Source organism: Emiliania huxleyi, assembly GCF_000372725.1.
Source record: "Emiliania huxleyi CCMP1516 unplaced genomic scaffold EMIHUscaffold_1, whole genome shotgun sequence".
Lineage (NCBI taxonomy): Eukaryota > Haptophyta > Isochrysidales > Noelaerhabdaceae > Emiliania > Emiliania huxleyi.
Window position 1 is genome coordinate 401579 of NW_005202428.1, and position 10316 is coordinate 411894.

General features: G+C 65.4%; 3 protein-coding genes across 3 annotated transcripts in view; 2 read left to right on the plus strand and 1 right to left on the minus strand.

The window, feature by feature from the left end:
- Positions 1-2454: 2454 nt before the first annotated feature.
- EMIHUDRAFT_193859 (hypothetical protein) lies at positions 2455-3432 on the minus strand (the record flags this gene model as incomplete). Its single annotated transcript, XM_005793897.1, has 1 exon — positions 2455-3432. The coding sequence occupies one exon, from the start codon at positions 3430-3432 to the stop codon at positions 2455-2457; it is 978 nt and encodes a 325-aa protein (XP_005793954.1).
- A 332-nt stretch (positions 3433-3764) lies between these two features.
- On the plus strand, positions 3765-7770 carry EMIHUDRAFT_460922 (hypothetical protein; the record flags this gene model as incomplete). The annotated part of the gene is made up of 10 exons (XM_005793898.1): positions 3765-4423; positions 4810-4847; positions 4913-4986; positions 5317-5391; positions 5474-5563; positions 5942-6002; positions 6296-6372; positions 6612-6726; positions 6803-7166; positions 7752-7770. The coding sequence occupies 9 exons, from the start codon at positions 3765-3767 to the stop codon at positions 6976-6978; spliced, it is 1365 nt and encodes a 454-aa protein (XP_005793955.1). The 3' UTR covers positions 6979-7166; positions 7752-7770.
- Positions 7771-8917: 1147 nt separating this feature from the next.
- Positions 8918-10316, plus strand: part of EMIHUDRAFT_193862 (hypothetical protein) — a gene marked incomplete at both ends in the record, with an annotated part of 2478 nt that continues 1079 nt past the window's right edge. Inside the window, 2 exons of the mRNA XM_005793899.1 lie at positions 8918-9030; positions 9109-9286. Of these exons, the coding sequence (XP_005793956.1) occupies positions 8918-9030; positions 9109-9286 (291 nt within the window). The remainder of the gene's footprint in view (positions 9031-9108; positions 9287-10316) is intronic.

The following is a 10316-nucleotide window of genomic DNA, read 5'->3' on the forward strand; positions in this document are numbered from 1 at the left end:
TGCCGCCCAGATTTCTGGCAGCACGACAACAGGTGCTACAGCCGCGAGGGTTGCCCCCTCCCCTTACCACCTTGGAGAAGTTTACCTTACCTTGTCTTGCCTTACAGGTGCTATCGCGACGGATGCCTCGACTGGGTGCAATTTGGAGGTTGACTTTCAGGGCACCCTTACCTACAGTCGATCAAAGCCTCCGAGCGCGCCGCCTCCGCCGCCTCCGCCGTCGTTGCCATTACCACCTTCGACACCGCCGCCCGCGCTGCCGCCCTCGCCACCGCCGCTCTCGCCATCGCCGCCCTTGCTGCCGGGCATCGCGCCCTTGCTGCAGGCATCGCCGCCACCCTCGCCGGCGAGTCCCAGCAGCGGCGGGTTCGTCGAAAGGGACCCGTAGCCGAGTCAGATGTTTCGAGAGAGTGTAGCTCTCCCCATCCCCGGCGCAGAGACGGGCGGTGCCTGCAGGCGAACAGCAGCTACACGTTGGCGCTCGTCTCGCAGGCACCTTCACTTTGCACACGGCGGGCGTGCGGACCTGCGCGGCAAGCATGACACTTACCTTCTCCGGGGAAAGTTATTTAGTACGACCCCCCTACCGCCGCCCAGTACGTGCTCCGCAGCTGAGCCCACGCACCCCACAGCAGCTCAGGGACACAATGAGCTCGCATACGAGTGCTGGTACGCACAGCTCGACGCGTACTCGAATGCTGCCACTGTCATTCTAGCCGGCGAGCGGCGGCGTCACAGCGTCGACTCTCGCATCGCGATGAGACGCACTGCTTGCCCAGACGCGCGCCTTGGCGCGCTCCTGTGGTGCAGGAGGAAGGCCAGCGGTCGTGCTGCGCAGGCCCGGCCGTCTGGCTGAAGGGAGCAGCAGCTGGCGCTCAACAGCAGCGCTGGCGATTAGCGCAGCCACACCACACTCCCGCCAAGCCACGTGTCATTTCCCGCCAAGATTTGGCGCCAAAATGGCACTTTAGTGTCCACCTAGCCGCGTGGTCGCGGCCTGAAGCTCCAAGCTTCTGGGACTGAGGTCCCACATCGCTGGACTCCATTTGTGCGCAGGCGGCACCCTTCCGATCGTTCGCCGATATCCGAAACCGGGGTCGTACTAAATAACTTTCCCCGGAGAAGGTACTACTCCTTCTTCTCAGCCCCCGGCTTGGCCTGCAACGTCAAGACCGAGAACGCAACCTTCAGATTGCACGGCGGCCAGCTGCTTGTGCACGGCTCCTTCATCACCGGGGCGCAGTCCCCCCCCCCCCCCCCCCGTCGAAAGAGAGACGCTGGTAAATCACCAAGCGTCTGCACAAATTAGGTACACGTGGTTGCTCGAGTCGGCGGCGCCAAGCGGAAGTGGGCCAACCTCTCTGTGTGGGCGTCCGAGTTTGACGCCTTCAACACCGGCACGAGCCCTCGCGTGGATGTGGGAGGAGCCCGCACGCTAGCCAGACGGTCTGCGTACGCTGTAGGATGGCGTTTTGTGAACGGCACCTGCGGCGGTCACTTTTTCAAGCTCGGCGCGACGGGCAACAAGACGTGCGAGGAGCTAGTCACCCGCGTCGGGTACTCTTCGGCGACAATTGAGGACAAGAAGGGCTGGACGACCCGCGTCACAGGCGACCACGCGGAGGGGGAGGAATATAAAAGCAATGCCGTTCGGGCGGCACGATTGACGCGCGTCACGACTGCTACGTCAGGCAACCACGTGTACGATCGGCTCTCCGGCCCGCGCCACCGGCTCGACGTCAGCATCAGCGCAGCAGACGGCGCTGCCGCCCGCTCGCTCCCCCACGGCATTGTCACGCACTGGCAGCTGTTCTCCGATGCTTCTGGAGCCGAGAAGGCCAGCCTCGAGCTTTCCTCTAGGCATCGTCGGGCAGAGCTTCTCCTCCCACTCGCCGCGCCACGGAGCCACCGACATCTACCCTGAGGAAGGACTCTTCGAGACGAGCGCGAACGCCGAGGGCGCGATCGAGGGCTCAGCGGCCATGTACGAGGTGCCGTCGCCGTACGAGACGCGCTTCGCCTTCTCGCGCTTCGACGCCGCCGAGCGGCTCGAGACGGGCGGGCTTGCAGGGGCGGGCGACGCCTCGGCCGTGGAGTAGGTGGGCCGTTCAAGAAGCTACAAGCTCTAGATATACGGCTTTTTCGGGGGGGGGGCGGGGGGCGGGGGGCAAACGCCCCCTGCATGTGGGCCCTCTGGAACATGGTTTCTCTATTTTTCACCGCCAACATGGGGCATATGGGCCCTCGAACAGGGTTTCTCTATTTTTCATCGCCAACATACCAGCCCGCCCGACAAGAGCGCTGCCACTAGAAAGAGAAGTGAGCGGCGTGACGGGGGGCATTCGCCCTCTCCCGCTCCTCTGACTGTCTGAATGTGGGAAGACACAGCACTGCACACACACACACACGCACCACAAGTAAAGGATCTGCCCGACCGTCGCGCGGGCGCACGCCCTACCCGAACCAGTCGTAGAGCCCGTTGATGAACAGGTGGACCAGCCAGCCCGGGAAGAACCACACCGCCGCCATCGTCAGCGTGGCGTCCCAGCCGACCACGTAGCGGTGGCGCGGGTACCGGTCGGCGATGGCGCGGGCGACTGCGCCGGTGTGCTCGTCGAGCTGCGTGTCGAAGGCGTCCATCCACGTCTGCTGCAGCCCGCCCGGCCCGACCGACCGCTTGTACGGCCACCCAGGCTTGTGGTAGTGACTGTCCGTGTCCGAGATTGGCGTCCGGATGAAGCCGTCGATGACGGTGCTCACGGGGACGATGTTCTCCATGCGGACGGCCGCGGCCCAGCCCTCCAGCGCCGCCTTGGTCGCCGTGTACGTCGCCAGGCCCGGCAGCGGCACGACGCTAAGGAAGGAGGTGATAAGGACGAGGCGGCCGCCGCTCCGGACCAGCGCCGGCAGGCAGGCGGAGAAGACTCGCATCGCGCCGAAGACGTTGACGTCGAAGAGGCGGTGGGCGTCGTCGACGTAGGCGGCGTGGCCAATCTTGTGCGCCACGCCGGCGTTGCTCACCAGCGCGGCCAGAGTGACGTTCTGCAGCCGCGCCTGCAGCGCCGCCACGTCGGCCTCGTCGGTGACGTCGAGCGAAATGCGCTCGATGTTTGGGTGGTCGAGCTCCGGGATGGAGCGGTTGAGGTGGGAGGGACGCATGCCGGCCCACACGGTGTACCCCTGCTCCGCCAGGCTGGCCGCCGAGGCCAGGCCGAGCCCCGACTTGGCGCCAGTCACCAGGACGACGGAGCCTCGCGGCGGCAGCACCGTGTGCGAGCGGGCGGGCAGGCTCCGTGTCGCGATCGAGAAAGCCAGCGACAGGTTGAAGCAAAGCACGGCGAGCCACGCCACGGAGCACACTCGTCGTCGCACGCTCCAGGAGGATGTGGAAGCCCCCGTAGGGTCGTCGAGCGAGACCCAAGTCGCACGCATCGTGCGCTGCTTTCTCCGGGTGGTTCGGTGGTCGCACGCGCTGACCCAGCGCCTGAGCCGCGCCGGCGCCGCGTCTGCCGGAGCAGGGGCGTGCGGCCCGGCGCGGCCCCGGCGAGTCGACATGGACACGGCGTGCCTTGCGTGATTCACTCGGGTGATTCCGATCGGTTGGGACGGACTCGGTGAAAAGCGGTGGATTTGTGCCTCTAGCTTTCTTTTTCGCGCATTCAGCAAGCTGTCTATTAGGATCGGCCATGCATGGGTGAGCTCCTCGCGAGGTTTCGAGGCGAATTGAAGCGTTGATGCAGCCTTGATGCAATTTGGCAAGCACCATGTCCTCGCACGCCGGGACCTGCACGTTCGCCGCCGCCGCCGCCGCTGCCGCGCTCTTCGTGGGCCTTGTCGCCGCTCCACCGCCGACCATCTCCGACGTCATCCACAGCGTCGACCACGGCATCGCCGCACTCGGGCTCTGGCCCAGCGCCGAGATGGCCGCCGCGGGCAACCTGGTCGACTGGTGCGTCACCTCGGAATGCTTCGACGCCGCCTTCCGCGTGGCCGCCTCTGAGATCAGCCTCGGCGGGATGACTGCGCCGGACGTGGTGATCGGTGACTTCTCGGTCCTGCGATTCCTGCTCTCGGTGGTCGTGGCCGGCGTCGTGACCAATGCGGCCATGAGAATCGCCGATACGATCGCGCGGCTCCTCTTCACCCACTTCGACGCGGCAAAGTGCAGCCTGCCCAGCGTGCTGCCGTGGCCCGACCCGCCCGGCAACAGCGCGCCGTTCGACGTGCCGGTCCCCGAGGCGAGCGCGGAGCAGCTCGGAAAGTTCCTCGCCTTCCGTGGCGTCGCGCTGCCGGCGACCGAGGCGGCGCGGCGCGAGGCGGCCGCTCGCGAGGCGGTCTCTTACATGGCGGAGCTCTTCGACCGCAAGCACAACGAGTGGTGCTACCGGCACTATGCGCTGAAGGAGAAGGGCCTCTCCTTTCCGTGCCGCGCAACTAGATGCTGTGCCTGCATGCCTGCCTGCCTGCCTGCTTGCCTGCCTGCCTGCCTGCCTGCCTGCCTGCCTGCCTGCCTCTCGCTCTCTCTCTCTCTCTCTCTCGCTCTCGCTCGCTCTCTCTCTCTCTCTCTCTCTCTCTCTCTCTCCCCCCTCCCTCACCCCTCCCTCTCTCTCTCCCTCCCTCTCTCTCTCTCTCTCTCTCTCTCTCTGTGGCTGGAGACGCGCGCACACGCGGGACGGAACCGCCGCCCACCCCTCGCGCTGTCACCCGTCGCGCTGGTAAGCCCGCCCTCCTGGCGGCGGTCGGCACGGGCAGATCTCCCCCAGATCTCCCCCAGATCTCCCCCGGATCTCCCCAGATCTCCCGCCGCAGGTACCGCGCGCCGTTCATGAACGCGTGGGACTTTTACGGTGAGACGTCGGCATATCTCCCATATCTCCCGTATCTCCCCATATCTCCCCATATCTCTTTGCAGGCGAGACGTCGGCGCACCTGCGCCCGGTCGGCAACGGGCAGGTGATCTTTGCGCTCCACCACACCGTCGAAGGGGTGAGGGCTCGAGATATGGGGAGATATGGGGGGAGATGTGGGAGATCTGGGAGATATGCCACACCGTCGAGGGAAGGGCTCGAGATATGGAGCGAGATGGAGATATGGGGGGAGATCTGGGAGATCTGGGAGATATGCCACACCGTCGAGGGGGCGAGGGCTCGAGATATGGGGGAATATGGGGAGATATGGGGAGATATGGGAGATATGCCGCCAGCCCAACACCGTCACCCTCACTCTCTCCCTCACTCTCTCTCTCACTCTCTCCCTCGCTCTCTCCCTCACTCTCTCCCTCACTCTCTCCCTCGCCCCTCTCGCCCGCCCGCGCAGCTGCTGCTGCCGCTGCTCTACTTTTCGAGCGGCGACGCATCCTTCTTCTACCTCGCGCTGTACGCAGACATGGGAGTGGAGGCGAGTATGGCATCCCCGCCTCGCTCTGGCGGCAGACCTCCCCAGATCTCGCCAGATCTCGCCCATATCTCCCCAGGCGTATGACATCCTCGCCCTGCTCTGGCGGCGAGCCACCGGCGCAGACCACACGCTCACGCGCCACCACCCGTCGGTGGACGCGGTGCTGGTGCGCCCCTCTGTCTCTGTCTCTGTCTCTGTCTCTGTCCCTCCCTCTCTCCCCCTCTGCCCCCCCCCCCTCCCCTCTCTCTCTCTCTCTCTCTCTCTCTCTCTCTCTCTCTCTCTCTCTCTCTCTCTCTCTCTCTCTCTCTCCCCTCTCGCTCTCGCTCTCGCTCTCGCTCTCGCTCTCGCTCTCGCTCTCGCTCTCGCTCTCGCTCTCTCCCCACGTCTCCCCGCCTCTCCCCTCACCTCCCCACATCTCGCCAGGTGCCACACCACCTCTTCGCCATCTGCTACGAGCTCATCGGCCTCATGGCAGACCCTTGCTACCGCACCACCACCGGGACTGAGCCTCACTGGGTTCGGTACTCTGGAGGTATGGTACTAGGCGGGCCCGCTCCTCTCCAAGACCTTCATGCTGCACGTCGTCGCCTCTGCGCACCTGTCCGGTGCCTGTCATGACGCCGCATGCAGTTCCAGCCGCCGCTGACATCGGCACACACACACGCGCCGCAGTTGTCCGCCGGCAGATGTGGGGAGATGTGGGGAGATGTGGGGAGATATGGGGAGATGTGAGTCGCGCCGGTAGACGCCCACGCACGACACGACCTTGCACAGCGTGTGCCGAGCGGCTCCTGCCCGTGTCTGGGTGTGGAGATGCGAGGGATAGCCTGGCCCTTGCCCCACCACGTCGCGTGCGTGTGGAGAAGCTCACCCAGCTACCGACTCGTGCCACACCCAGGTGTCTTCATCCTCGCGGCCATCGTGCTGCACCAGACGCCGGCGCAGGCGTGGCCTCGCTTTCTCTACCGCTTCCAGGACCGCACTCCCCAGAGGCGGCAGAGACGGACTGTGTCTTCTAGCTAGAGGGCACGCACCCCGCTCCCCGCTGCACCCCGCTGCACTCAGCTGCACTCAGCTGCACTCAGCTGCACCCAGCTGCACTCAGCTGCACTCAGCTGCACTCAGCTGCACTCAGCTGCGTCCACGGCCCTGAACGCACGACACAGTACCGCAACTCACACCCGCGACGCAGCTCTGGTGGCGTCCTGTCGTAGGCCGCAGTCCTCGCGGCCATCTACGCGTGCCGCGTCGTCTGGTGGGCCCCGATCGCCGCCGCCTCGCTGCGCCTCGCGTACACGGGCTTCCTGCCCCCGCTGCTCACCCCGCACGGTGCGGCCTTGGGGCCAGAGCCGCGCCCGCGGCACGCTTCCGGTTGTTGCCCACGGGTCTTTCTTTTGTTGCTCAGGCGTCGCGTCGGAGCCGCGCCTCCTCTCGCCCTGCTTCGCCGCCATGCTCCTGCTCATCGCCTTCTACACCTACTTCAACGCCGACCAGATCGTGTACAACCGCAAGCTGCTGCGCAAGGCCGGCGAGAGGCTCCGGCTCGCGACAGAGAAGGAGCGGCCCTCGTACTCGTGCTAGAGCGCGGGCAGGAGCGCGTCGATTCGATGCGTGCTGAAGCGGCGCCATCGGGGTGGAGCGGGGGCGGAGGCGCCCGGGGGGTTCTGTGTCCTCAGCATTGTGCGATATTGAGAGAGCGATGTGGGCGGATGTGTCTAAGTCGGTGGCCTGAAGACGTGTGAGTCAAGTGCGTCGAGTGTGTCAGGGAGGTACTGGGCTGGGTTTTTAGGCATTGTGGGGTTGGCACTCCCATCGACCCTCATGACCTCCTGCGGTCTCTGAGATGGACACCAGTGGGTGTGGGACCACAGCCAGGATACACTCGAAGGCTGGGTAAGCAGTAGAGGTCGATACTCGACGCGTCCCACATGATCTGTGTCGCTGTCGGCACGCTGTCGAGACAGGACGTCGAGCGACACCGGTGACAGTGCCACCCAGGAGTGGTCGGGCGGTCTCCCGTCATGAGAGAGCCACCATGTGATCCGTATGATGATTCCTGACAACCGCCTCAGTCAACTTTCGTCACAGTTCCCGCTCTGAGAGGAGCTGCGGGTCAGCTCGACAGCTGGAGCTGTGTCGCCGGCGTGCGGCGGCCTGCCTCCGGAGGTGCCTCTGAGGTGGACATTTTTTGGTCACCGTGAGAGAACGCGTTCGAATTTTCACTCCGGGACTTCAACTCCGCACGCGCACCGGCCAGGGCTACAATAGTGCCAGTGAGGCGGAGGCGCGAGTCGGAAGGCCGCGACCGTGATTTGGTCCCTTCGTTTCCCTACAATTGCTGTGAACCCAGCCACGTATCAAGACTCCGTCATGACGCGGTCAGATCCCGCGATACACCCGCCCGACCCCCCGCGGGCCCAGGTTCACACTGACACGCACACAACACACACATAAAGGGGATGGGGAAGGACCCTGAGTTGACCAGGGGTTGTGCGCGCCAGGCCCTCCTGCTCTCGGCTCCACAGCCAGTAGACAAGTATTGTCACACACACCGCTCACCCACGCGCAACGGGCCTTGCACTTTGAATGCCGTGGGGCTCCTGTCGTTAGACGTGGAGACGCGAGGGTTGCCCCCCCTTGCCCCACCACCTCGTGTGTGTGGAGAAGTTTTACCTCACCGTACTCTACCGCTTACCTTGTCATCAACAGGGTAGAACGATCTGACCTCGGGGCCGATGTGACCAAGCGCTGGTCTAGCGTGATTTCACCTCACACCCATGGTCTCACAGTGTGCCGGCAAGCGGCAGTCGCCGAGCAGTGTCGCTCACACAAGCCGCAGCACAAGTGACTGAGGGCCAGTGAGGGCGAGCCCATCGCTGTCACAGCTGTGGCAGCCGCACAGTAGGCTGTGTCAACTGTGCAGAGCGTGTGAGCAGCAGAGGAGCTGCTCTCCAGGCTTCTGTCGCAAAGAGCTGCATGCCACCGAAGGCGCTGTCGAGCCTCGTCAAGCTGGAATTTTCCAAATGCAAATCACGTGTCAACCCTGCCCAAATGGGTGATCTGATGCTTGTAGGGCTTGAGAGTGGCCTGCCATGTCACAAGAAGGACTGTGGTTGCAGGAGAGTACCACCAACCATCACTCTAGTTCGCACGCGGTGCGGCGGAGCCAATCGTGCAGCCTCCCTGTCGCTTTGAATGCGGGCCTGAGTCGCAGGTCGTCTTCCAGCAGTGCCATGTAAGGGACACGGCAGCGGCTCTGCCACTCAAACGCGAGGAAACGGCTGGCGTGCGTGGCCACGTTGCCCCATCGCTCCCACTGCTTGCACAAAGCGTGGAACCGCAGCCCCGCTCGCCGCAGCGCCAGCCTGGCCTCGGTCTGGTTGTACCCAGACACGGACCGCATCACGACCAAATCTGGCATCGCGGTCCGGAGCTCCTCGACCCACTGCGCACGCTCTGGCGTCAGCAGGCTCATGACAACGACAACAATGGGCATCCCGCCGCAGGCGTGGTCGCCGGTATGGTTGGCGACATGCTGCGGGCTTGGGCAGGGCGGCATCGGAGCGCTGCTCATATCGCGTACCAGCGGCTCCGACAAACCACGGAGCAGCCGCAACAGCGCGTGAGCGTTCGGTGCGCGCGTGTCCTTTTGTGCCCCTACGTGTGCGCCGTTTGACGCGTTCGGGACGGGTCCGCCCCCTTCCTAACTAGGGATCCGTGCCCGGGAGTGAACAAGCCGCGGGAGCTGGCGGACGTCTGGCGCGGCTTTGTGCTGCCAAGGGTGGTGGCGATGACTGCAACGGTCCTGTGTTTTCGTGGCAGCCCAAACGCAACCCCAGAGCCTCGCTCTTACGCTCGGAGGCCTACGCTCGACAGTGAGTCGATTAATGTTTCGCGGAGGGAGGCGCTGTTAGCGGCGGAGGAGGCGAAGGCGGCCGCGCGGGCGGCGGAGAAGGCGGCGCGGGCAGCGGAGGGGGGGAAGGGCGGCGGCAGCGGGCGGCAGTCCCGCGAGGCACGCCGGCGGAAGGGTTCGTCTTCGCGGGGCGGGGTGCGCACTGCGCGCCGCGAGGATGAGGAGCCTGAGCCAGGGGAGGGTTGGGAAGGGGGGGCGAGGCCGGAGGAGTATGACGGCCTCTTCGACGGCCCATAAGGGGCCGTTGTCTGCTGTGCCTTTTGTGGTGCTAGTTCGTGCCAGTCTGCTGTGAGAGGGGCTTGTGTTCGTAGAATTCTTCTTTCAGGCGTGAGAAAAACACAGTATGAGCGGCGCCATCAGCCCCGCCCTCGTGCTCGCGGACCTGGCTCAGGGCGACCTGGCCTCGCTGCTCGCCTTCCTCTCCGGGCAGGGGGCGAGCGGCACGTCGCTCGCGGCCCAGCTCGACGCGCGGCACGACACCGAGAAACAGGACACGCTGCTCACCTGGGCCGCTCGGCACGGGCAGGCCGAGGCGGTGCGGCTGCTGCTCGAGGGCGGCGCGAGCGCCGGGGCGGCTGACGGTGAAGGCGCTGCCGCTCTCCTCCTCGCGTGCGAGGGGGGCTACCCCGAGTGCGTCCAGCTGCTCCTCGAGGCCAGTGCGGCGGTCAACCAAGCAGACTCTGGAGGCTTCACGCCGCTGTTCGTTGCGTCCCAGATCGGCCAGCACGAGTGCGCCCGGCTGCTCCTCGAGGCTGGCGCGGCGTTCAACCAAGCCGCGGATGATGGCGTCACGCCGCTGTTCATGGCGTGCCAGAACGGCCACCCCGAGTGCGCCCGGCTGCTCCTCGAGATTGGCGCGGCGGTCAACCAAGCAGATGCTGGAGGCGCCACGCCGCTGTACGTTGCGTCCCAGAACGGCGAGCACGAGTGCGCCAGGCTGCTTCTCGAGGCGGGCGCGGCGGCCGATCGAGCCAAGGATGCTGACGGCGCCACGCCGCTGTACCTT